Source organism: Esox lucius, chromosome 4 (genome assembly GCF_011004845.1).
Source record: "Esox lucius isolate fEsoLuc1 chromosome 4, fEsoLuc1.pri, whole genome shotgun sequence".
NCBI lineage: Eukaryota > Metazoa > Chordata > Actinopteri > Esociformes > Esocidae > Esox > Esox lucius.
In genome coordinates, this window is record NC_047572.1 from 20,631,507 (window position 1) to 20,659,283 (window position 27,777).

Sequence of the window (27,777 nt, forward strand, 5' to 3'; positions counted from 1 at the left end):
GGGCGTTCATTCTCCACGATCATGCACGGCATTCCAACTGTTTTTATGTTGGATCATGTGGAGATGAAAAATAAGGGGTTAGTAAAAATGATTAAACCTAAATAATAGTTCCCTTATGATTTTTTGGTTTGCTTTAACCTGTTACCTTAACTTTTTCTTGCTAATGTTTTAGGTGGAGGTTTGATACTATAAACCTCTGTAGCTAAACCGTAATATGTGGCCTGTACAGCTATTGTAAATGGTATTTATATTGTACTATACTGGGTTAGGGTTAATTAACATAATTAAAATAATTTTGTGAGTAAGAGGGATCCCGTATAGTTTTGCGTTACTATTTGTCTACAAACACACACACACACACACACACACACACACACACACACACCTGCAAAGGTTATTAAAATCAGTAGTACAATAATTAACTTTCAAATTAGGGATTGTGTAAAATATTAGACTGGATGTCCCAATTTGATTAATTGTAAAAAATGTAACTGTCCAAACATCTAGCCTTAAAGTAAAATAGAAAAAAACACGTATTCTCAAGTCTGTTATTCTGTTATTTTCCCTTTAAATAACTTGCAGAATCTCCTTCCCTATATACTCCACAGCAGCTCTCGCAGTCACCAGAAGAAAGAGTGAATGGACTTAGCAGGAGTCAGATCAAACATCTTTCCGGATAGTGTCAACATTTATTAAACTACGGGTGTCTATGTTTCTGAAAGAACGTGAGTAGGGGGCTTTTGCAGTTCTGATAATGATGAAAGAGATGGTTTATTATGGTCGATGGGCGGATGGGCTCCAAGTCGGCTAGCAAACCTCGTATGATATCGCAAAATAATTGCTACAATGTTGTTGTGCATTGCGATGGATACAGTATAACTACTACGCAATTATATTATATTATTAGCATGACATCTATATATGATGTCATGCTAATAATATAATATACACATTATTCTGGTTTGGCGCAGCCGTGTCACTGATGAATTATGTAGACCGCCTGATTTAGTCACGATGGTGGGGCCAGTGCATCTGACTCAGAGAACTAGAGAGTTAGCAAAGATATTTGTTTTTATCATATTTGTCATTGCAAAAAAAAAAATACAAAAAAATAAACATGTATTTTGTGTCTGTAGCTTACAGTAGGCTACTAGCGCATTTAAGTGCCAAGGGCAGATTTGGCGTAATGGGGCACGAGGCCTCCTGTAACTTGTAAAAGATGGACTGCACTGCGTGATGATCACTGTTGTGTCTTCAATGTATTCTACGCTTGCAGACACCTTACCTAGTTTTTTTTATTCTTACCGAAGTTGAACTTGAAACATTTTAACTGCTATCAGATAGAGGTACTATGACCATTGTATGAAGGTGGTACTGCCTAGTGATTAACGTATTAAACGTACACATTTAACTAAATCTGGCATGCTTTTCATATGAAAGTTTTCAGTTAGTATTTATCATGTCCAAAATAGAGTTTATGTTGGTTCATGTTCATATTCATGTGGTTCACCTGTCTCCTGCTTATCCAAGCAGGAGACCATAGCCTAGCCCTCATTCATGTATACTACCTGTATTTAGTTCAGAGCAGCCTACATTATGTAAGCCTTCATTTAGGTCAATTATATGATTAACATATCAGTTACCACTAAAGTTACTCATGTAAGCCTTGGTAGTAATCAAACATGACATTAGTTATGCAAATATGCCTCTAAATACTTATCCTCCAGCTAAACTGCAAACATTATTAACAGTTAAAAAATACTAGTACATGTTATCTGAAAGGAAATGGTTAGTCAAGATTAATGACACTGAGTGAGTTGGAATGAGGGTAAAACGGTCAATCAGAGGTCATCTATATAACAACAGAACAAATTCAAATGGCAAGTTTGTAGCTACTGTTTGAAATGATCATATGCCCCTCTAGGAAATAAAATAGGAAACAGACAGCTGGCAAATGCAGGCATCACATACAAAATCGATAGCTTCGTATAATCAAGTCACCCTTTCTATTATTAGCAATGGATCAAATTATTTCCACTTTCAGGAAAATGCTGTTGGCACTGAAACGAGTGCAGATCCTCCGTTACAGTGACATTGCCTTTAAAAACCCTGTCTGTTGCTATACTGTCATACTGTGTGATGTGTTTTTGATGAAGGACATTGTAATGCTGAGTCACCTGAACAGAGCTTCTCTTGTGCTTTTGCCAATGCAGAGATAGTTTGCTCAATTTTTGTAGTTGTATTGTGTCCAATATTGTGTAATTTCTGCAGCAAAGTGGATTGTATACTGCCAACCAGGTCATTTGAGTCATTCAGATTTACCGGGAATGTGTATTGTACTTTACATTGATGTGAGTCTGACTGAACATGTTAGCTACACTGGACTTTGTTTCATGTTAGTGGCATTAGACTGGTGACAGCTTTGTCTGTAAGTGACATAATTTCAAGGGATGGATAGACTGTACATTTCTGTTCACAGAAAAAAAAAATGTCATAGATTGCAATTCCAATCCCATAATGTAAACATGTCAGGCTGTTTGAGTAGGCTGAAGGCAATGTACTTTTCTGTAAAAGAAATGGCCACAGGAAACGTATTACTGCAGCAAGCGGAACTGCTAGAGAGTGAGTTGAACCAAATAACAGGGACCGAATTTCACAATCTTCAAAGAATTATGGTACAGACACCGCAGTAGGTTTTACAATCAATCAGGAACCGTACAAGAAAATATGAATTCATTAGGGACTGATGAATGCCTCACTCCAAATCCTGTAGAATATAGCAGCGAATGTGGGTGTGTACCCCAGGCCCAGCTCTCCCTGCCTGCAAAGGTAGATAATGTTAATTCAAGCCATTTGTACGCACAGAAGCTGTGGGGAGGGGGTTATCTCTTCACTACAAGATGACAGACAAGATCAGGCACGCAGGCCCATTAGTATTACTGTGTGGATCAACAGTTGACGCCTTGTGATAAGTGTATGGGACTCACTTCAAGGTTACATCACTGACTCTACAGGGCTTGTGTTTGTACCCATTGCATATAAAGGACTACAGTACAGATTGAGGGTGAGTGAAGACTCTGCTGAGAGATGACAGACCTGGAGGCATTGACGGTGGGGGAACCCCCTCCCCCGTACATTATCTTCCTCCTGGTCTTCTTCTTCTTCATCACGGGCCTCCTTGGCTTCCTGGTCTGCCACCTGCTGAAGAAGAGAGGCTACCGCTGCAGGACAGGGGACGAGGAAGGCGACGATGAAGAGTGTGAGGAGAAACTGGGTCCAGACAAGAATGGTAGGTGTCGTGGCTTAACGTTGCAGTGGAATCTGGGCACTGTTGTCCGGATCAGAGACAGGGCTGAGGAAAAGCCACAACATATCCAAGATTGACTTTCACACGTACGGAATGTGGGACGTTTTCCTGACATGCCATTATCCGAGGGTCCTGGGCCGCTAGCCAAACGGGAAGTAGATCTTAAGGGGATGTTTATTCAGCTTGAACTAAATTCAGTCCAACGTAAGCACTGGACACTTACAGAGATGTAGTGTTTTTTCCATATTGAATTTGTGTTTTTTTTTTTTTATATAATAGTGCATGTTCCCGGATGGTTAGTCCACTGGTTGAATTTGTCTGAACAAAAAGTATATTTTAATTGTTGATGATGAAATTTAAAACACCAGCAAATCATCAGAGTGATTTTAGTTTTTGAATTCTCATAAGTCTTCCCACATATAGCCAAATGACAGTGTTAAGCAGTGCTATTCCCTGTTTAGTTTTAATGAGCTACCGTAAATGAGCTATACAATCTCTTGAAAGCCTTCTAACAAATAGAAATGGTTTTCATTCATAGTGAGGAATATGGTACAGGTCTACCAATTTGTGAATTGTCTTTAATAATGTTGAATAATGATGTCGCCAGCTGGGGGGCATGCTGCTTCGTCAGACAGTCTTTTATATATTACAGATGATGAAGAAGAGAAAGAAGACAACCAAGACACTGTTGAACAAATCCTAAAGTGTATAATTGAAAATGAAGGTAATAACTCAATACTAAATGCTGGAATATAAATCCTGTTTAGCAAAATAAAGTTGTTACACTCTGCATTCTCTTGCCTTCTAGCTAACATGGAAGCCTTTAAAGAGATGCTAGGAAAACAGAATATATGTGAACATCGCGATCCTAGGTATGTAATGCTAATACTGACTTTTTATGTTTGTTTATGATGTTGTTTTTGTTTGTGTGCGTGACTCACCTTGTCATAGACATTTACTGAAATGAAGTGAACATTTGGAAAATGAAGAACAGCTTTGAAGTTTTTCTTCTGGCTGATGTTAATCCAGCCGCATTATCATTCTTGATGAATGGATGTGCAGTGGAGCTATAAACATTATTTCCCTTTGTTAGAGCCACATTTCCTCTGAGGCAATGTTTTCCTAGTTTCTGTAAGCTGTCAAACACACCAGCCTTTGTATTGTATGTATGATTGAAATTCCCATATTATGTGCTTTTCTCTTCATTTCCAGAGAGGCAACAACACTGGGTTTAGCCTATGTTTCAGTATGCCTGTGGCAACTGGCAGAGGCTGAGTAGTTAGGGTATTGTGGCTGTCTGTTCTATGGGGACACCTGGGTTATTGTTGTCATGGCATTAGCAGCTCTTTTATGGGATGTGATCTTTACGGTCATGTTCTGAGGCAAACCACAAAGAGCCTCCATACATCGCAGTTGTACTCCAACAAGGCGCTAAAATCCATATTCAGCATTTAAGGAAGAAGTTGAGGAGAAACTCTGCGGTTCTGTTCATCTCCCGCTTAACAGGCAAATAAAGCTTCCTAGGTAAAGGTGTTCATGGGAATTTGAGGGAAACCCGGACCAGTAATGTGTTGTGATTGTTTAGCTGTTACAGAGAGGATAATGGATTTATGCGTTTTAATTAGGTCCATGTTCTTCGTCTTGGCACCTCTAAGTTTAGTGGTTCAGTGTTCTTGCCTGGTTGCCAAGATAGGGCTCTCAGACTGATAGTGGCCTGCAGGGCCTTGGCATTCATTGGCCACCCATTCACACTCTTCCAACGCTTTCCTTACTCTGCCAACTATAGTTGCAGCGGAGCAAAAACTGTCTCCCCAAAAAGCCAGGAGTCCTGGTGGAGGGAGGCCAAAGACAGAGGCAGTCAGACAGGGTTTAATAGGTCACACCTGAAAGTCATATTTCACAGACAGACTTATATAAATATGATAATTTGAAGCCACCGATTCTCAAAAAGGGCCCCTTATTGATACAGCATTGTCTTTCCAAAAGGTTACTACGCAAAGAGAGCCTTGGGGGTATTCCACCCCACCACCACACCATCCACTCTGGCGCCCAGCTCGATCACAAGTCCTGCACGCTCTGTGTCCAAGGGCGCTCCAAGAAGGCTCGGCGCCAAAGCCGCGTGGCTCGCCCCAATAAGCCCAAAACGCCAGGAGAGAGGAGAGAGTCCACTGTGTTCGCTGTGGGAAGGTGAGTCAAACCGGACTGGATAACACAATACATTCATCTTTATTTATTACCATTACTTTATTTAGCTGGGTACCACATCAAAACCGCTCTTTATTTTACAATAGTTACTCTAGTGGTTTCACTACCTGATGTTTTCTTATGGAATACAGGCCCCTTGTGTTTAAACTACTGTGTTCACTGTTATGCTGGGGTCCTGTTCCTGTCAATGACTCAACAGGAGTTGTGTTTATTTCCAGGTTCAGAGTTACCCACATGGAAAAAAAGGATCAGGGTTCGGGCGACCAATTGGACCAGTCAGAGACCCTAGATAGCGAAAAGGGGAATGAAGATCACCCGCAAAAGACGGAGGAGTACAACCTGCAGAGCATGTTCAAGGATGTCAAGACGGAGACCACCGCTAATGTGGTTCCCCCAGCCAAGAGGAAGAAGAGTCTAGTTCTGTTCTCCCTGCGCAGGGGCAGCGATCAGGCGGCGGCCAAAGGGTCACTGAGTAAGCCCGTTGTGGAAGAGGAACCCCTCTTCAATGCTCCGTTGAAAGCCGCTATGCAGACCTCTAGCTCTGCCAAGGCCTTGTCATCCCATCCCAGCAAGGACCCTGCTGGAGCTGACCACACGGAGACCGCTTTGAAAACGTCTCCAACTACGGTCACCTTTGTAGTGTCTCCCAGCGAGGATCCGGCACCGGTCTCTCCCAACAGGAGTCCAGGTGGAGTCTCCCCCCTAACTCCCCCAGTACAGGATTCTCCCATCACCACCCCAATACAAGATTCCCCCATAACACCCCCTGCATGGGATTCCCCCATCACCACCCCAGGACAAGTCACCCCAATGACCCCCGAAATATTCCCTCTTACCCCAGGCTCCCCTACTAACCCTAACCCTTGCCCCTTCAATGTCTCTCCTGCCCCTGTACAAGCCTCTCCTGCCCTGTCCTCCAAAAAGATGCCCCCTTCCCTTAGCAGCACGAGTTTCTCCCCTGCCTCCACCCAGATACATGTATGCCCGACCCCTGTTCAAGCCCCCTCTAAAACTAGCCACTTGAATGTTTCCTCCTCCTTTACCCCTTTACATCCCTCGTCTGCCCCTACCTCAGGACAAGTCTCCCCTGCTCCTTCCTCCAGAAAACTGTCCCTAACCCCTACCCCAACTCAAGTCTCCCCTGCCCTGTCCTCCAGAAATGTCCCCCCTGCTTTGTCCTCCAGAAATGTCTCCCCTGCCCCTACCTCATTCCCCTTGTCCCCCGTAGCTCCCCGCAGCATTCTAAAAAATACCACTACTTATCCCAATGTGGAAAAAACTACTGCCTCTATATCTACCGCTAAAGGGCCCGGGGACAAAGTCCCCTCCATGGACCCCATGAAATACTCTGCCTGCACCAGTCCCGAAGGAAAAGCCTGTCCGGACAGTCAGGAGGAGGGCACTGTGATGCGGGTGGCTGAGGTAGTGAAGGGGGAGGAGCCCGCTGTGGTGCGTGTGGCTGAGGTAGTGAAGGGGGAGGAGCCTGCTATGATGCGTGTAGTTGAGGTAGTGAAGGGGGAGGAGCCAGTGGTGGCTCAGAGCCCCACAGAGGAGGGGAGGGATGACGAGGTGGAGATGGAGGACATAAAGGACTGTCGGGTAAGCCAGGAGGAAGAGGGTGTGTCCCTGGAGGAGAAGAGGAGATCTGTGCACAGTCAACACAAATGGTAAGAGAGAGGACATGACACTGGAATGTTGATGGGGCAGGGCGAAAGACTGACCATGCCCCATGTGTCAAGGACAATTGGATATTTAGCAATACCACGGATGTAAACCAACCAGGCCATGCCAAAACAGAACTATACTGATACCAGCTGGTGACATGGCTTTAAAAGAACCGGGTGTACCAGCAAGGCTGTGATTTATTTACCGATCAAAACCAGTTGTGGTTAGGTAAGCACTGGCAACTTATATCCAGGTATGGATCTTAAATGCTTGCATAAAATGGCACTGCTGCATTTCTCCTACTATCACCAGACAGTGCAAGCCTTCCATCTACCTATAACCCCTCCAACAACCAACAATACCTTCATATAAAACGATAACAGCAAACAACAGGTCATAACCGTGTAACCTACAGTCAGTCTGGTCTCTAACTCCTTTGCTATTGAATTAGAGCCAGAAACCGCCTTTTAGTAACTAAAGGTTTTTATCTGGCTTCCTCTCACTGTTGTTCTATATACTGCTTACATCTTCATGCTTTCTCAGCCATTTTGCACATGGAACCAATTTTGGTCGAATAAATGTTACAAAGTGTCATAAAGTATATATTATTATCAAGTTCATTGATAACCTCACTGTTATACAGCCAAAAATGATTCAACTATGTAATACCGTCTAGATTCTAGCTTCTGAATTCACTGTGTAGACTGAAAGACTGAGAAACAGGGAGTTTGTCTTGGATTAGTTTGAAACAACAATCTTTGCATTGAACCACTCAGAATAGTGCTTTAATGTAATTAGGGTGTATTGTATGGGACGGGAACGTGTTATTTTAATGTTGTTTGTTTGCTCACTTGAAGCATATTGGAGCAGTGTACAATCCCAAATGTCTTGTGTTAAGAATAATTTTAAAATCATAGGGTAGCACTAGAGCTGAAAGTCTTTTGTCTGTAAAGTGTTCATATGTTACCAAGTAATTTCTTACATTTGAAGGTGACTTCCCACTGAAGAACATACTATAGTTAGAATGTGTAGCCCTGAGCAGAAACGTGTTTTTAACAGGTGTATTTAGCAGGAACCAAACCTAAGCACATTGGGCTAAAACAGGGAGTGGCCTACCTGAATTTGACCAAAAGGAAATGCCTGGTTTTATTCTCCGGTTTCAAATCAACATTTGGTACAATGTGCACAAGGATCTGTAGTAGTGAACAGTGTCTCGCTCTAATGTATACATAGAGTGAGGATAAAAAATTATTTGATCCCCTGCTGATTTTGTATGTTTGCACACTTACAAAGAAATTATCAGTCTATAATTTTAATGGTAGGTTTATCTGAACAGTGAGAATAACAACAAAAAAATCCAGAAAAACCCATGTCAAAAATTTTATAAATTGATTTGCATTTTAATGAGTGAAATAAGTATTCGATCCCTCTGTAAAACATGACTTAGTACTTGGTGGCAAAACCCTTGTTGGCAATCACAGAGGTCAGACGTTTCTTGTAGTTGGCCACCAGGTTTGCACACATCTCAGGAGGGATTTTGTCCCACTCCTCTTTGCAGATCTTCTCCAAGTCATTAAGGTTTCGAGGCTGACGTTTGGCAACTTGAACCTTCAGCTCCCTCCACAGAATTTCTATGGGATTATGGTCTGGAGACTGGCTAGGCCACCCCAGATCCTTAATGTGCTTCTTCTCGAGTCTCGATTGGGCGCCCCCCCCGCCCTTAAAAAAAAGTCAAGACTTATTTATTTGTTATGAGCAGAGTTGGGGTTACATGTAACAGATAACAAAAAACAGTAACTGTAATCCGTTAAGTTACCAACAAAAATATTGTAATCAGATTACAGAATAAACAATATGATTCCTTATATTGAAAAAGAATATGTGCGCGAAATAAGTTCTTTGAGTTTATTATTTAATGTTATAAAAACATTGTTATTGGAACCAAAATATGAATTGCACGCCTCAGTTGTGTGTATGATCATTATGCGTGCACCAGTTTCATTTGTTGATACTCCTTTATTTAAAAAAAGAATTTGTACAGCTGCTATTGCACTTGTATTTATTTTGTGTTTATGAAAGTAAAATGAAGAAGTGTTATTTCCCCTGAAGTTGGCTTATTTTTTTGGGGGGGGCAACATTTAGATATCTTGCCTAGGGTGCCAGATTGCCCAGAAACGCCTCTGACGGTGGGGATGGTGTTCTTGGAGTCATAGGCAGCATTCCTCCTCCTCCAAACACGGCGAGTTGAGTTGATGCCAAAGAGCTCGATTTTGGTCTCATCTGACCACAACACTTTCACCCAGTTCTCCTCTGAATCATTCAGATGTTCATTGGCAAACTTCAGACAGGCCTGTACATGTGCTTTCTTGAGCAGGGGGACCTTTTCGGGCGCTGCAGGATTTCAGTCCTTCACGGCACAGTGTGTTACCAATTGTTTTCTTGGTTACTATGGTCCCAGCTGCCTGAGATCATTGACAAGATCCTCCCGTGTAGTTTAGGGCTGATTCCTCACCGTTCTCCAGAAGGTGAGATCTTGTATGGAGTTCCAGACCAAGGGAGATTGACAGTTCTTTTGTGTTTCTTCCATTTGCGAATAATCGCACCAACTGTTGTCACCTTCTCACCAAGCTGCTTGGCGATGATCTTGTAGCCCATTCCAGCCTTGTGTATGTCTACAATCTTGTCCCTGACATCTTTGGAGAGCTCTTTGGTCTTGGCCATGGTGGAGGGTTTGGAATCTGATTGATTGATTGCTTAAATTAAAGTGCAGTAACAAGCTGAGATTAGCAGCACACCCTTTAAGAGTGTGCTCCTAATCTCAGCGCATTACCTGTATAAAAGACACCTGGGAGCCAGAAATCTTTCTGATTGAGAGGGGATGAAATACTTATTTCACTCATTAAAATGCAAATCGATTTATAACAGTTTTGACATGCGTTTTTCCCAGGATTTATTTTGTTGTTATTCTGTCTCTCAGTGTTCAAATGAACCTACCATTAAAATTATAGACTGATCATTTCTTTGTCAGTGGGCAGACGTACAGAATCAGCAGGGGATCAAATCATTTTTACCCTCACTGTAGGAAACACCTCCGAATCCTTCTCACTGCACTTTCATTTAATCAAGAGCCAAAGTTTTAGTGTGATAGGATGTTCTATAGAGGTTCTGTTGTATCTATAGTCAAGAGGACTTTAAGGGGGTATGTATTTCTTTTGCACAATAAATTAAATGTCCTTATTATCCTGAGAATATTATATATAATATATATAATAGTTTTAATGGTGCAATGACAATATTCCTGAGATGTACTTGACTTGAAATAATGTGAAATTTGGATCCAGATTTGCTTCCTTCGTGTCATACCGAATATTGTTGAAACGGATCACATCAATTTACTAAGAATGTATTGCACTTAGAAAACGTAAGGTTTTGATGATCATTATTTTAAAATGTATTCATATGTTTAGTCAGCGAAGCAAATTCCTGGTTAATGATCCACTTTTGAATGTAAAATAATTGATCGAAGTTTGGAATGAACTTGTTAGTGTAGCCTTGGAGAGAGAATACAGTATCTCACAGAAGTGAGTACACCCCTCACATTTTTGTAAATACTTGAGAATATCTTTTCATGTGACAACACTGAAGAAATGACACTTTGCTACAATGTAAAGTAGTGAGTGTACAGCTTGTATAACAGTCTATATGTGCTGTCCCCTCAAAATACCCAACACACAGCCATTAATGTCTAAACCGCTGGCAACAAAAGTGAGTACACCCCTAAGTGAAAATGTCCAAATTGGGCTCAATTAGCCATTTTCCCTCCCTGGTGTCATGTGACTCGTTTGTGTTACAAGCAAAATTTACAAAAATGTGAGGGGTGTACTCACTTTTGTGAGATACAGTACATCAACATTTAAGATATTATAATACACCAATAAAGAAAAACAAATTAGTTATAACATGAGGGTGTTTATATGAATTAGACATATTGTTTATTTCAGTATACATCAGAGATGTAAGATGGTCAAGAGATGAAGCAGCTTTCTATATATCTTACTGTATGTCAATGTCACAAATCTTTTGTCAGCCAATTCATGTGAATGGCAGTAAACATATAAGGCAATAGTTCCACCAAGCACAGAATGACTGTTTTTTAGTGAAGGTTTCATTGTAAGTAAGCTGTTAAAATCAAACTCACAGGAATTCAACCACTGTTTTTGTCGACTCAGTGTTGTACATGGTCTGTTGTTACCTGGATGTGTCCTTCTCTGCTGTTTGTTACTGTTGTATGTATTACTAAATCACAGCAATGATGTAACTCCCAACCTCCATGCCCACTCACTATAAACTAGATAAATGTATTTGTAGTGGCCTTGGAACCATATATTGCATGAATCCTCATTACCCAGAATCTTAAAATAACCCACGTATACATTATCCATGCTAGTATTTAAAACCCTGACTATTTGAATAGTATCAAATAAGAAATTGCAGCTGTGCAACAAACAGTTCTTAATGAATCCAAGTATATATTAAAGCTATGCATTTGACCATGTGTCTGTATGACTAATTGTTGCGGTTGAATTTTGGATTGTAATTCTGCTGAAAACACATCATCTATCCAGTATTTCACAGTTAATATACAGCGTTACTGAGAAGAACAAACCCACATAAACACACTATGGTGACCATGTTGGATTCTGTTTCTTTTCGAAATATAATATGAAATGTAGGATAGTGGTTTACTGTGTAATTAATATAGTCCATATAATGCAAGGTAACATTTTTACCACAATACTGTACATTAAGTACCGAAAAAATACAGTAATACTGATGAAAACTTGGAAATAATGTCTATGAAGCTTTTATACATATTATCATATAAACAATGTACAAATACTGACTTTCACACACATTGTGGAGTCAAGTAGAGACACATCTCCCTAGATTTGTTCTGCCTGTGATGAAGAGTGTCATCCTTTAAATCAAGGCACAGTGACAGCCTGTGGTATTCTCTCTGTCTCTTGAGAAGGCGCCCCCACACGCTTTCACAGCAAATGCCTGTAATGCCCCCTGTCTCCCTCAGGGCATGGGCGAGAGTCTCTGAGTTGGAGGAAGAGGAGGAGCCCTTGTCTGGGACAACAAAAATAGGATTAAAAGAAAGACATAAGACGAATAGCCAGAGAGGAAACGTAAGTTAGTCTAGTTGGACAAAACGTTATACTGTAATAGTGCCTCATGATGAGCTTAAGTAAGTTCAGTCAACAATAGGAAGAATATTTAAGAGGGGATGCAATTTACAGTGACATTTCAAAATGTCTGCTGCAAGATGTAAACAAGATTAGACATCACAAGCAACGATAGGGAAGGAAATTGAAGAAGTGGTGCTAAAACAAGCTCCGTCTACATACCGGTCGTGGGATCCTAGTCGAGAGGTCAGGTGAGCTGGGCGTGCTGCCTCCACTCTCTGAGAGGATGTGGGAGTGAGCAAAAAACCAAAACAAAGACACCATGTTCACAGAACAGAAGGGCAACAAAACCCCAAATGGTTATTGTCTTCTGATCATGATGTCTATAGGATTTCTATAATGAATGACTGAATCCCCACCTGCCCTGCTGTCTGACAACCTCTGTATTTCCAGTGGGACAGCTGCCTGCAACCTGTCCTCCGGCTCCCTAGGGGGCGCACTGTGTGCTGACCGGTCCCCGGGACCAGGTGAGGGGCAGAGGAGACCACAGTGTGTTCCAGAGATAGGGATGGGTGGAGAGAACAAAGGAAGAGCAGGGGTGGGAGGGCTCTGTGGAGTGGAATGTCGGTAGCACTCTTTGAGTCATTTTATCATCTGACACATTTTATCCGAAGAATCCTTTATCACGTGACTTCTGGGATGTTGTGCAGTGGCACACCTCAAGGAGGCACAACATTTGACCTCGCCTGTACAGTATGTCCCATGATTTCTTTCTCATCACTCCTCGTTTGAGGTCAAAGTACATTTTACAACAGTGTTACCCAGATCTCTCATCACCTCCTCTTCTTCCTCGTCCTCCTCTCCGTCTCCAAGCAACTCTACCACCAGAGAAGGGAAGACCCCCACGCGTCCATCCAGCTCTCCCTCCCAGAAGCCGTCATCCACCTCCTTCTGGTGGCACCGCAGCAACCTGATGACAGCCCCTTCTGGGAAGGACAGCTCCTCTGCACTCTGGCCCTGGTAATCATAAAGGGCCCTTGCCAGACCTGCACATAACAGAACAGACCCAAACACTCAAAAATCTGACCTAAAACCCATAACAGAACAGACCCAAACACAAAAAAATCTGACCTAAAACACAGAACAGACCCTAACACATAACAGAACAGACCCAAAAACACAGACGTCACACCTAAAACACATAACAGAACAGACCCAAACACATAACAGAACAGACCCAAAAACACAGACGTCAGACCTAAAACACATAACAGAACAGACCCAAACACACAGATGTCAGACCTAAAACACATAACAGAACAGACCCAAACACACAGACGTCAGACCTAAAACACATACAGAACAGACCCAAACACATAACAGAACAGACCCAAACACACAGACGTCAGACCTAAAACACATAACAGAACAGACCCAAACACACAGACGTCAGACCTAAAACATCAAACATGAACTGACCCAAACACACAGACATCTGACATGAACCACCAAACAGGACAGACCCAAAGACACAAACATCAGACCTGAAATACCAAACAGAACCAACCCAAACAAAGACATCAGACTGGTATTACTACAGAAAGTCCCTGTCAGACCTGAACACAGAGGGTGCCCAGACTCTGACATCAAGCAGTGAATAAAAGCACTTGCTGTCTATATTGCTAATGATTAAGGCAAGACTATATCAATCAAAAACTGGAACCCATGGTATAAACCAGCACACAAACATTCAGAGGTGGGAAAGAGGAACTGGATTTCTGGTTATTGTTGAGCGGTGATCTTAAAACAGAGAGGCCCTACTAACCCCCAGAGTGAGGGGAGCGTCCTTGCTCCCTCTTTGTGTGTTCGGATGATGAGCCTGAGCTGTTGAAGGACCAGTCCAGCTGGGGAGCAGGCAAGCCCAGCACCAGGCAGGAGGAGGCGCCCTCTTCTGGTGACCACAGGAACTGCACGTACCTCTCGGGGACATATCCAACCTGACCTGCTGTATTACAGGCCTGCAGACCAGCACAAAGTTAGAAAGGATCAAAAGTATGGCTGTATTTGCACAACAAAGTAACAACAACACCAGGGGATTAAAGGACAGTGTAAGTGTGTATTAAGAAAGATAGTATTATGGTCATTTAATCATGGCCTTATTGTTTTTTTTTAGAACAGTTATAGATACACAAGTGAAGTTGAGACATAATGCCTCTTGTTCTTACACAGGAAGACCAGTAGTTTGTTCACTTAGTGTTGAGAAGAAAGAGGAAGTGGCATGACCACAGGTGTTAGCTAGAGAGGGCAGATGTGCTGTAGTCAATGAGGAGGACCGTTTGACTGCTGCAGTAATGGGCACTGTACAATGAGACCAAAGTTTGATCCCAGTGACACCCAGTTACTCCTTTAACCTGGAGTAGGTATCAGAGAGTTATGTGGCATCCTCTACCTTCAGCCAGTCCTCCATGTCTCCATCTTCAATCACCTCAAGCTCCTCTCCCTCTGTGATTGACAGCTCATCTCCTTGGCAGGCCTGCAGGAAGATAAGCAAGCCAATTACAAGCATTAACACATGAGAAAGTTCTGTGTAATATTGACATTTCAGAAATGTAAAAACTCTGATCTGTTGACCTGATAGCTGTAGAGAACCCTGCAGGTCAGGGGGTATGAGGAAGGCACCGAGCATGAAGCCGAATCAGTGAAAGTGTCACCATCTTCATCGTAGTTGTCCAAATCTGAGAACTCAAACTCTTCCTCAGAGATTTCTCCATTGGAGATCCGTGCTTCACTCAGCCTCCGGTCTGTCTCCAGCTCCTCGTCTGCCTGGGCCATGGCACTGCTTACCCAGCGCTCCACGTCCACCCCTGACGAGGCCAGCAGCGCCAGCTTGGACTCCGCTTTCACCCGGCTTACCTGGACACACCCAGTCAACCCTCCATCACGTCTCTGACAGGTACCCCAAACCAGACTGATGTAACTGAACATTTTTCCTTTAACAGGTACCCCAAACCAGACTGACGTAACTGAACATTTTTCCTTTAACAGGTACCCAAAACCAGGCTGATGTAACTGAACATTATTCCTTTAACAGGTACCCCAAACCAGACTGATGTAACTGAACATTTTTCCTTTAACAGGTACCCCAAACCAGACTGATGTAACTGAACATTTTTCCTTTAACAGGTACCCAAAACCAGGCTGATGTAACTGAACATTATTCCTTTAACAGGTACCCCAAACCAGACTGATGTAACTGAACATTTTTCCTTTAACAGGTACCCAAAACCAGGCTGATGTAACTCAACATTATTCCTTTAACAGGTACCCAAAACCAGGCTGATGTAACTCAACATTATTCCTTTAACAGGTACCCTAAATCAGGCTGATGTTACTCAACATTATTCCTTTAACAGGTACCCTTAACCAGGCTGATGTTACTCAACATTATTCCTTTAACAGGTATCCTAAACCAGGCGGATGTTACTCAACATTATTCCTTTAAGAGGTACCCTAAACCAGGCGGATGTTACTCAACATTATTCCTTTAAGAGGTACCCTAAACCAGGCTGATGTAACTCAACATTATTCCTTTAACAGGTATCCTAAACCAGGCTGATGTTACTCAACATTATTCCTTTAACAGGTATCCTAAACCAGGCTGATGTTACTCAACATTATTCCTTTAACAGGTACCCTAAACCAGGCTGATGTTACTCAACATTATTCCTTTAACAGGTATCCTAAACCAGGCTGATGTTACTCAACATTATTCCTTTAACAGGTATCCTAAACCAGGCTGATGTTACTCAACATTATTCCTTTAACAGGTATCCTAAACCAGGCTGATGTTACTCAACATTATTCCTTTAACAGGTATCCTAAACCAGGCTGATGTTACTCAACATTATTCCTTTAAGAGGTACCCTAAACCAGGCTGATGTTACTCAACATTATTCCTTTAACAGGTATCCTAAACCAGGCTGATGTTACTCAACATTATTCCTTTAACAGGTATCCTAAACCAGGCTGATGTTACTCAACATTATTCCTTTAAGAGGTACCCTAAACCAGGCGGATGTTACTCAACATTATTCCTTTAAGAGGTATCCTAAACCAGGCAGATGTTACTCAACATTATTCCTTTAACAGGTACCTTAAACCAAGCTGATGTTACTCAACATTATTTCTTCTACAGCCATGCCTCACACACGATTAGAACTCAGATATCCATTTTCACCTCATATGTTAAACAGCACAGCAAGGTTGTAGTCCACAGTGGCATCTGGCCTGGATGTAATTAGTATCCTTTTAGGATCACATTATCCTCATGTTAACAAACTATTGGCTACACTCTTTCTCTTTTTACACCCAACCTCTGTCTTGTAACACTTGATCATCACACTTCTGTCTTATCCTGTCTTATCAACTCTGATTTCCTGGTACACAGATGGCTTTATTAATTAAGCCTGGTTAGTGACAACCTGTCTTATCATCTCCGATTACCTGGTACACCAGGATCTAATAGGATCCTGGCCGTTGTAGCATTGGTCTCATCAACGTCCTACCTGTGCTTTCCTCACACTCTCTTTCACCTCCATCATCTTCTGCTCCACACTGACTCCTGTGTCTTCTGACAACAGTTTGAAACGCCTCTCCAGCATCTGCAGGGCCTACGAGGTAGGGCAGACAGGGGTTTCCTCAAGCTCAGCCCGGTGGAAAACAATCGGTACGTGCCGGTGGTGAACAGAGCTGTCTCAGCCAATACTTACCCTCTCCCCGTGCATGATGATCTTGTAGTCTTTGGCAGCCTTAGAGGACAGCTTGCGCGCCTCCTTGTCCAAACAGCTCTCCCCTTCATCATTGAGGCTCTGCTTCTTCAGGAGGAATACCTTGATGAAGAACAGAAGAGGTGAACCTGGGATCCAACACAAAGGACTGCGATCAAAGAGTCAACGTTTTACATTGGAATTGGTCAATACACCATGGCTAAGAGCTGTTTTTAGGCACAATGCATTGCTTAGGTTTACTGGCAACAGTAGTCTACTGTTAATATACCATAAACGCTTTACCAATTTAATTTGCACTGGCTAATTAAATTAACTGGTTACCAATTTAATTAGCATAGGAAAACGTTATGTTACGTCATACCCGTTCAGCCAAGCAGCATTCAGAGATCAAACCATCCAGTATGTAATGCTTTTTAAATGGTTAACAAGGAGGTTGATGTCACAGCGAGCCACACCTTATCATTGGGAGCAACCTGGAAGTGAAATTCAGCAGTTCTTGTGAAGACCGGAGACTCCTGGAGAAAGATCTGGATGTTCTGTTCTCTAGTCACCTGTCAGGAGAAACAAACAAACCCCCTGTCCGACTAAATCCTACCAGAACAGTGAATGTCCTGTAGGGTCTTCATAAGCTGTGTGAACATGTGGAATGTCACAGCTCTGTGGATAACAGAAGATCTTATGTCTGTGCAAGGGTTTTACGATGAGAAAAGCTATAGTGGATCCCACGCATTGCCTCACCTTGGTGGAGTTCTCGCGGATCTTGCTGAAATCAGAATGTGTAGACTGGCAGGTGTCAATCTCTGTGCAGCAAATGAGAGTGAAGTGTTCCCTGATTTGGTCATACAAGTCACCATCAAGGCTCTGTCGGATAATAAAACATAAACAAGAGCTTGTCAAATGGTCTTATCCCTTGTGTAGGACAAAATCTGAGAGAAATGCATTGTTTCTCTAATATTTATATGAGGGACCTTCTGTTTCAATTTTTTATTATTTAGCAGCATCATGGGGAACATACAGGATAAAGATAATAACACACTAATAACAATGATAGGCCAATGCCCTCTTGACCTGTCTAAATGTTACTGGCAAAGGGCCAGAATGTTATGTTTTTCTGATTTAGGAAGACATCAATGTACAGTGATAATATTGCCTTCATTACAAAAATGCATTCAGGCAGATCGTGTTTTTGGGCAATATTTGCCAAATGTTTTGAACAGTTTACCAAGACCATCAAGATGCATAGAAAGCGTCAGGCTACTAAAAGATATGGTTATATAACAAATGTAGGATATAAGAGAATGCATAGCCCTGTCTAAGGAACTTTATCCACTTGACGAGAAAAAAAAAGAGCAAGGTGTAATGTGTTTTATGTATTAGGAGTAGCTTATATAACCGTTCAGATTCACAGGTATTTCTAGTCTGTGGCCTGTATTACAAATAGTTAACCAATGTATTAAATGTCAACCCTTTATATTGCATCAGCCTATTCCGTCCAAGCAACCAAATGATACCATCTTCTATTGACAATGTGGACAGTTTAAAGGGGCATTTGAATTTCCTTGGGTGAGTGATAAAGCAGATAATCAGTGTTGCTTACATACTTATGAAATTATCTACTGACTAACCTGTTGCCTTTACTAATGCAAAAAAGAAAAATGTGCAAAAAATACATTTCAGGATTTCCTATTTGGGTTCCTTTCTGTGAAATTTGTGCTCTCAGATCAATATCTGAGACAACCGCAACAGCAAAGGAAATTATGAAACTAAGCATTGACTCATTAAAAACACAAAGGAAATTTCTTTCCACAAAGGACTACGCATCCTGTCCTGTGTATGACAGGCTCGTAATGACAACACACAGAGAGAGGACATCATGTTGTCTCACCACCATGATGGCAGGCAGCTCTTCAGTGTAGTAGTAACGATGATGAGAGTTGATGGCAGACAGTGTCAGAAGGTACTCGTTACGCACCTCTGTAAGTCTCTGGTCACACTCCTTCAGCCTAGCATTCAGCTGGACAATGATGACAGGGTGGAGTTACAAGAGACTCAAACGTTTCAGTGTCATAATCAATTCAAATACCAATATAGGTCGTCTATAGGCAAAGTGCCAGGTGTCCACAGTAAGTAGAGTACAATATCTACAACCTACTGTAAATGCATTATCCCAACATGCTTTATGTGTGTAGTCTATGTGGACTAGCTAATGTCATAGAAGTTAACACAAATGAGGAAGAGAAGACTGAACCTTTATTAATACAGCAGTGGCAGGAAGCAGTCACTGCTTGCCGAATTCATGTTCTGACCATATTTAAATAGTAGATGTGAGTCATCACCCCCTTTCCCAGAACACCAAATGACCATTGTGAATTATCCTTTCAAGACCGAGGTGTTATACACTTAGAGAACAAAGAACAGATACATGGCTATCCACAGGTCAAACCAAGATCTCTTTAACAGATTAACAGAGATCCATATGATCTGTTAATTACTTGCTCATTGACCCAGGTCACAGCAATATCCCTATCACTGACGTGAGGTATGAACAGAGGCCTTTTCATTATTTTCATATATGTTTTTCTTATATGAAATTAAAATGTCCATCCTAAACAGGTGCCATATAGCAGGTGGTGACTGGGTACTTCAGTCCCTGGAGACATTAAGGTGTGTCAGTCTTCAGTAGCCTACCTTTGAGCTCATCTTCTGCAAGCCTGACCGAAAATTGAAAATTCCATGATCACTCTTCTTGGATCTGAAAAAGGTCACACAGGGACATGATAAAACGAGACTTTAATTGGCGTTAGTATGGATTGTCACTGAAATAAATGCACGTCTGAACTAAAATATTGCTGGTTAACAGAACATCTAACATTCTCAGTTTCCGATAAATACGCTCTAATAGAGTAAAAAGTCGAGAATAATTCAGACGTTTAGTAAGATTATTGTTGGTGGATTAGTCTTTAAGATGCATATTATAGGCTAAATGGATATTGGTGAGTAAATATTTATAGATTTACATGGTCAACTACTTCAGGGCCGTCAACTACTTCCAGGTCCGCACACACACACTCACACACACACATACACTTACTTTGCCTGTGCATCAGCAGCTTTCTCCCTAGCCGCATTAGCGATGTGACTCAGCTGATAGTAGCTTTTCTTGACCTTGTGGAGCTCCCTTAGAGCTTCCACCACTTCAGCCTGCACCCTCTGTAACTGTTCCAGTCCCTGTGGCGGAACACAAACCATCCCATAACACGGTTTACATGGACGCAACGTCTTATAGCGGTTACTGAAACACTGAACAGCTACAGCTCCGCACGGTGAAACCATTTGAGTGTCATGATGTAGCACCGTTTAACAAACTTTAAGAAGCATGAATTTACCTTATCATATATAACCTGCCAGTAGCGATCATCACCAGACTACCAAACGAAATGTTTCTTTGGTTTGTTTGCACAGTTCCTCTTGTGACTAATCCTGTTTTTGTAAACAACTTACTGCATTTAGACTTTGGGTCAGACTGGCTCTTGCCCTGCAGATTAAGCAAATACAATAATTCAAATACTAATGACCTTTTAGTCAGTTTAACAGTACATGCAGTAAGAGGGTTCTGTCCTGCTCAGTTGGCAGCGCATTGGGCTTATAAAGCCAGCATGGAGGGTTTGACTCCCGACAGGGGTAACATTTATCCACTTCCTTTTTAAAGTTGCTCTGGATAAGAGCATCTGCTAAATAATGTCAGTGTGAAGTATCCACAGTGTAAGGAGTTTCCCAGGGTTCCCAGGTAGTAACCTTTAGATAGTAATTTTTTGAATCACCATCAAGTGACTCACTTTGATTAAAGTTTCAAGATTAATTCCCTGTCATTCAAAAAAACTAAAAAGATTCAGATTAAATCTTTAGAAACTGCTGATAAATTTGGCAACTTTCCTAGAATGTGAAAAATAATTTGTATATATTTGGGTGTTTTTTTTACGTTGTATTTTCCTCCACACAAAGAAGCGATAACATGAGAAATCCTCTGGAAATATGTTTTATGGTTTTGTTAGGGAAGTTCTTTCGGGCTAAAACTAAAGCGCTCTAGTTGCATCATGTCATTACAATAAACGTGGGAGTCTATTGTAAGTTCCACTATCCTTTAAACATACTCTATATCCAGATATAAAAAGGGAAAATGTGAATAGAACGTTATTTTCCGGGAAAAACACCATGTTTTGTCTAGGGAAAATGTTTGCATATAAATTATAGTAGGCTTGTGAGTACCACAGATTTACCAAAACAGCTATAACATACTTCATCTTTCTCTGATAATCTTAGCCTGATTAATAAAACATGTTGTGAAGGCTGTTTATGAAAACAGATTATTTGTCTCACACATTTCCTGGGTACTCGGACTAGGTTGCACTGCAAAGTGTTTTATATTTCAGTGGATCCTCTACTAAGCCAGCACTCAGCTCACTCTTTTAGCTCTCAGATCTTTGGCTGCTCGCAGGCTCTTCAGCACTTCGGCAGTTAGTGAGCGATATCCATCTGCTGCTGTGAGACGATACGATCCACTCTGCGCTGTGGCCTCAATCAGAGACCTCCACACAGCAAACACACTTCTGCAATAAATGCACACACACCCAGATGTTATTAGACCAGCACTAGGGCATCCCCTGATGTTAAACTTGATGACAAATATACACGTTTATATATTCTTTCTTTTACTAATGCTGGCTGCATAAGTAAAACACAATTTCCTCCCAAGTTTCAGCTTTTGCTCCATGCATTCTTCCTTAAATTTTAACCTCTTAAGGAACAGTGTATCAGTATTCCAAAAATCTGCGTCTTGTGACAAAAATCACATATGTACGAAGCACATCTGATTTTGTGATATGTCAGAAAGCCTAGAGACTCGGGAGTCTAACTACACTGTCCATTTAAAAATAGTTATAATGGCGGCTGATCACTATGGCCCAGGTCCTTAAGAGTTAACAAGATGCCCAGTCCCTGCTGATGTAAAGATTTCACACAGCACCATTCTGCCACCTCCCTGTTTCACAGTATGGGCGATGTGTGTTGAGAAATGAACAGTGTTAGGTTTATACAATGTTTGGGTTTTGTCCAGAAAGCTCTAACTTGGTCTCATCTGACCGCAAAACCTTTTCCCACATTGCAGGTGGGAGAGTCTTTATTTGGCAGTGCCTGAGTGGTGTGATGCAGCTTCCACTTTCTGAATATTGATCCAACTCTGCTCACTGGAATATCCAAACAATTCAATATTATTATGTACCCTTTTCCTTATCCAGGAGATGTGTTATTATGTACCCTCTTCTTTTAATCCAGAAGATGTGACAGCAACTTTAATGGTTCACAGGTGGTGGTCATTGGAACCATAACTGTGTCCTCTGCAATGTCTGTCTGTGAGTTTTCATAGAACAGGGATTCTTATGCAAGCAACATTAGGTTATTCTTTTATTTTTCATAAACCCAATGTCACCTTACAGTAATTGTTTTTCAGTGACAGTGTTTAAACAAAAATAGGAACAGAACAAAATGCCAATGTGCAATTTGTATTTCTGTCAAAGGGAGAAATCTGGGATTTACTTTTCTAGGGCACATACACATATATACATAAATACAGGATTGGATGTATCTTACTTCTGAAAAAAGAGGATGGAATGGCTGAAAGTTAGAAGGACAGTTAGGTGTAATGTGTTCAAATTTTAAATCTCCCTATAGATTACCCAGAGTTCATAGAGTCCGCTTTGCCTCTTTGCCAGTCTTTCTTCTGGTACTGTATTGCCAGCCTCTGAAGAGCCTGAAAGCATAGCATTTGGAGATTTTTATATTGAAGATACAGACACAATGACCACAGTACTTGGAGTTTAAAGTAATCCGACCTTGTTTTTGTATACTGGATTACAAATTACAGGCTGATATTAGTTTTTTTTAATCGTTACTTGAAAGTAAGCTGTCAAGGCCGCTGGTAGAACACCAACACACCAGTGAAGACATCCCTTCCTACTCCCAGTGAACTTACTGCGGACAGAGAATCGATCCAGGACATTGGCTCAGAAACATGCTTGCCCTTTCACACACAAATATAAAATACCAGAGCTGCTACACACTAGCCACCAGTAGTACTGAAGCCCCAGACAGATTTGTTTCTGTACTTTTTAGATGTGGAGGAATTGGTTCGCAGGCCCTTATTTCACCATCACCAGCATGCTACATTCCCCTTGGCGCTGGTGTTGGAGGTGAACCATCACAGTCTGTGACTGGAAATCACTGTTCGGTGTGTTTAGTTGTCATTTATTTTACAACTAAACACAGGTCCAATGTTGATGCTAGCTACCAAAAATCCCACCACATGCTTCAGTGTTGAAGCTGTCTACCAACAATCCCACCACCTGCTTCAGTGTTGAAGCTGTCTGCCAACAATCCCACCACCTGCTTCAGTGTTGAAGCTGTCTGCCAACAATCACACCACCTGCTTCAATGTTGAGGCTGTCTGCCAACAATCCCACCACCTGCTTCAGTGTTGAAGCTGCCTACCAACAATCCCACCACCTGCTTCAGTGTTGAAGCTGTCTGCCAACAATCACACCACCTGCTTCAGTGTTGAAGCTGTCTGCCAACAGTCCATACACCTGCTGCAACGAGGAGGCTATCTAACAACAGTCAAACATCTGGTCTAATGTTGAGACTATCTAACAACAGTCAAACATCTGGTCTAATGTTGAGACTATCTAACAACAGAGCCAGGTATAGCACCAAAGGACAGTCATTTTAATATGGAAATAGAGTAGAAACCACAATTGCCAGGGGCAAGATAAAGGTTCATGGCAACAGTTGGATAGTAATGTCTAAAGGAAGTGACTACAGTATAGCTCAGCAGGACATGGCATAAGAAATAGAAGGACACTCTTCCACAGCCTCAAGCATATAATAAAATATATTAAATATAATAAAATATCAGCTTATCAAAACTCCTGTTTCCATGAGACTGACATAAGGAATACCAGAAGGTAACATGGAAAAACATTGGCACAGGCATATGACACAGAACTAGAACAGTGTTTCCTGCTCTTAAGACAAATACATACTGTGTATTGTTCTGCCTTGTTTAATGCCCCAGATGAAACATCCCTGAAAAACCCACTAATATCTGAATCAATATGTGAATGCATTCTATTTCAAACCGTTCAATATGAGGGCTTCATGAGAGCGACAGGATAGCGTTCAGGCGAAAGGTCCAAACCAATTCACCACTCTAAAATATGCCCCTGGGTTCAAAGCTCACCGTCACTGAAATTCCTAACCACACACACACACACACATACATACCCAACCTCAGCTTTTAAATGAAAGTATTACAAGTCGTCTCACCTGACCATATTCTTTTTCTATTGCAGCCCGCTGTTTACTGAAGGACCTGGCCGAAGAAACGAACACATCACACAGAGAAAAGACTTGGCTGAGCATCAGGCAACGCATCTTGGGTGACGGCTGTTGGAGAGCTTAAGGTTCATGCACTGAAGTCTCTTTAACACACAGCATTGTCAGGGTTTGTAAGGGTTATTGTTATGACTACAAGGCAAATTGCCTTACTGCAGACATTTATGCAGTATTGTCAGGTGTGTACAGTGTAGATTTACAGAAAAAAAGCTTCTGCAGTGTGGGGCTTAGTAAAGTAGCATGGGCTTAGTAGGGACATTGTCGATTATAACAGACCAGAGAGGTGAGAGGAGGGTTAAACAGAAGAGCTGAGTGGGTGGAGCAGGGTACGTATAATGGAGCAGGCTATGTGTGGTGGAGCAGGGTCTGTGTGGTGGAGCAGGGTAGGTTGGGTGGGGTATGGTGGAGCAGGGTAGGTAGGGTGGGGTATGGTGGAGCAGGGTAGGTAGGTTGGAGGTATGGTGGAGCAGGGTAGGTTGGGTGGGGTATGGTGGAGCAGGGTAGGTAGGTTGGAGGTATGGTGGAGCAGGGTAGGTAGGGTGGGGTATGGTGGAGCAGGGTAGGTTGGGTGGGGTATGGTGGAGCAGGGTAGGTAGGTTGGGTTATGGTGGAGCAGAGTAGGTAGGGTGGGGTATGGTGGAGCAGGGTAGTTTGGGTGGGGTATGGTGGAGCAGGGTAGGTAGGGTGGGGTATGGTGGAGCAGGGTAGGTAGGGTGGGGTATGGTGGAGCAGGGTAGGTTGGGTGGGGTATGGTGGAGCAGGGTAGGTAGGTTGGGTGGGGTATGGTGGAGCAGGGTAGGTTGGGTGGGGTATGGTGGAGCAGGGTAGGTAGGCTGGGTGGGGTATGGTGGAGCAGGGTAGGTAGGGTGGGGTATGGTGGAGCAGGGTAGGTAGGCTGGGTGGGGTATGGTGGAGCAGGGTAGGTAGCTGGTTTATGGTCACACCTAATATCCTCTAGGAGTTCTAGTTCCTGCTGCTGTTTACTCTGCAGACGTCCTATCTGCTCTCCAAAGGCCACTTTCACCTGCTGTGTCTCCTTCACCTGTCCATCAACAATCAATCAATCAAACAAATTTATTTATAAAGCCCTTTTTACAACAGCAGTTGTCACAAAGTGCTTTACAGAGACACCCGGCCTTAAACCCCAAGGAGCAAACAACAGTAGTGTTGAATTTCAGTGGCTAGGAAAAACTCCCTAAGAAGGTCGAATTTAGGAAAAAACCTAGAGAGGACCCAGGCTCAGAGGGGTGACCAGTCATCTTCTGGCTGTGCCGGGTGAGATATTAAGAGTCCAATTGGATTAATAAATACATTTCTCTGGACTAAATCCAGAGTCTATTTGATTTTAGACTAGGTCAGAAATATGACCAGGTGGACAAGGACAGGGACAGCAACGGGCCCCCCAAACCAGGTAATCCGCAGGTGTGGACCAGGACCTCATCTCCTCCTAAAATTTAAAACTGGAGGAGACTGAAAAAAAGTTAGTAGTGCATTCCTCATATCCCCCAGCACAATAATATAGCAGCGTAACACCTTGGAACTGAGACGGGGGGGTCCGGTGACACTGTGGCCCTACCCGGGGGAGGCCCCGGACAGGGCCCAACAGGCAGGAAATCAATCAACACAGTAACACACACCGGTATCAGAGCAATACAGCATTGAATGGCAGTCCAATTAACACTTTTCCAAAGGGATAATCAATTAACAGCTAGAATATTGAAAATTTAATTTGCATGGTATGGTATTTACCATCTAAAGTCTCTCATCTATCATTGATTTGACTTGATTTGTTGTTAAAATGTCTTTAGAACCTGGTGAGTGGAGATCTGAAAGAATTTGTCCCATGACTTTACGTGATCATCCTGAGACAATAAGATACCTTAGCTGAAGCATTCACTCTGAAGGTCTCAAACAGCAGCATCAAAAATCAGCTGTTTAGATCAGACTAGGAAACTGAGAATGCAATGTCAATTTCTCTCTTTTACTTTCACTTTCTTTCTCTCTCTGTTTCTTTATGCATTAAGGACATGACATAAAATGATAGCAGAACTAATGTTACAGCATGTGAGTTCTGATAAGAAACAAGTAAATACAAAGAAGTTTAAACTGTTTCACAGTTATGAGTAATTCTTAAGACACACTTTATTTGTTTAGTTTAACCTCCTTTGAAAACATCGATCACCTGGCATGAATCAGAATAACATTTATCCTTTAAGTACATTCACATACAACCATAATTGTACATGTTGTTTGGTGCTGCTAGAGGCAGAAAATAGTGACAGAATACACAAAATCTACGCGAAGTGCACACAGTGGCCTGAAGTTAATGGCATAAGAGCATATGTGAGTATATACACATGAAGGTAAAGTCAGTGTACACATTTACCTCCAGTTTGAGTAGATGTATTTATCTATATGCATGGGAGATTAGTAGTTTTCAGTGTTGTATAATGCAGCTACTGTATGTAGTTAGTAAGTAAATGTGGCAGTGGAAATATAATAAATATGTTGTAGTGTTATTTCAACATATTTTCTGACATTTCTGTAACCTCCAACATTTGTTATTTTATTGTCTCTTGCCACAATTATTGTCATCTGATAGAATTGTGGAATAAAAAAAAAAGTTAATTGTTCACTTTTTACTGCAAATTATAAAGGCCTTACCTTTCTGGGAGGTGGTTGCATTTTCAGATTCTTCAGGGTATAATAAGTCAATGCGTCTTTTGTCTCCCTGTTACTGCAGCTTATTTCACTTCACTGAGTAACGTTTCGTGTAATAGAAAAGGCCTAGCTACATCCTGTATGCTTTTGACACACCAACTCATCTCTAGGTAGGTGGAGCATATTGGAGCAAATGTTTTACATGCTCCAATTCCCCTAATACAATAGCGCCATCTAGTGGATTGGTTCAATGATGGCCCCCAAGGGGTTTGAGTTTCATAGTAGCCTAGTACAATTACACTGATTGTGTTGTTGGAGTGCTCAGAAAGGTGGCTTTATAACCTAGGTATGATATACCAAAATACCTCAGTGGGAGAGTGGATCCCAGTATATACTTTAATGATAAGTAGTCCAATTTCCAGGACACCATTTTTTCATCATTCTTATTATGTTACTACTTTTTTATCAGGTTGGTATGGTAGGAAAACATTTTAATTTAAAGCCTTGACCTGGCTGG

General features: G+C 41.9%; 2 protein-coding genes across 5 annotated transcripts; one reads left to right on the forward strand and one right to left on the reverse strand.

The window, feature by feature from the left end:
• Positions 1–594: 594 nt before the first annotated feature.
• On the forward strand, positions 595–8,472 carry rell2 (RELT like 2). Of its 3 annotated transcripts, none has more exons than XM_010899323.3 (6): positions 595–725; positions 3,045–3,289; positions 3,915–4,031; positions 4,116–4,179; positions 5,294–5,494; positions 5,731–8,472. In XM_010899323.3, the coding sequence occupies exons 2-6, from the start codon at positions 3,088–3,090 to the stop codon at positions 7,181–7,183; spliced, it is 2,037 nt and encodes a 678-aa protein (XP_010897625.2). In that variant the 5' UTR covers positions 595–725; positions 3,045–3,087; the 3' UTR covers positions 7,184–8,472. The 3 variants fall into 3 exon arrangements, with proteins under 3 accessions (XP_010897625.2, XP_010897634.2, XP_012988974.2); XM_010899332.3 differs by having other exon boundaries at positions 3,960–4,031; XM_013133520.4 differs by lacking the exon at positions 595–725 and having other exon boundaries at positions 2,969–3,289.
• Positions 8,473–11,151: 2,679 nt separating this feature from the next.
• On the reverse strand, positions 11,152–27,344 carry LOC105027277 (F-BAR and double SH3 domains protein 1). 2 transcript variants are annotated; one of them, XM_029119578.2, is made up of 19 exons: positions 27,264–27,344; positions 25,544–25,641; positions 24,531–24,576; positions 22,886–22,959; positions 21,616–21,760; positions 20,245–20,381; positions 19,842–19,905; positions 19,039–19,167; positions 17,892–18,014; positions 17,609–17,704; positions 17,136–17,255; positions 16,932–17,036; positions 14,998–15,279; positions 14,816–14,899; positions 14,192–14,384; positions 13,204–13,412; positions 12,786–12,975; positions 12,589–12,644; positions 11,152–12,310 (listed from the first exon to the last, which is right to left on the reverse strand). In XM_029119578.2, exons 1-19 carry the CDS (start codon positions 27,282–27,284, stop codon positions 12,260–12,262), a joined length of 2,223 nt encoding a protein of 740 aa, XP_028975411.1. In that variant the 5' UTR covers positions 27,285–27,344; the 3' UTR covers positions 11,152–12,259. The 2 variants fall into 2 exon arrangements, 1 of the variants encoding a protein (XP_028975411.1); XR_003781762.2 differs by lacking the exon at positions 11,152–12,310 and having other exon boundaries at positions 13,188–13,412.
• Positions 27,345–27,777: the final 433 nt, after the last annotated feature.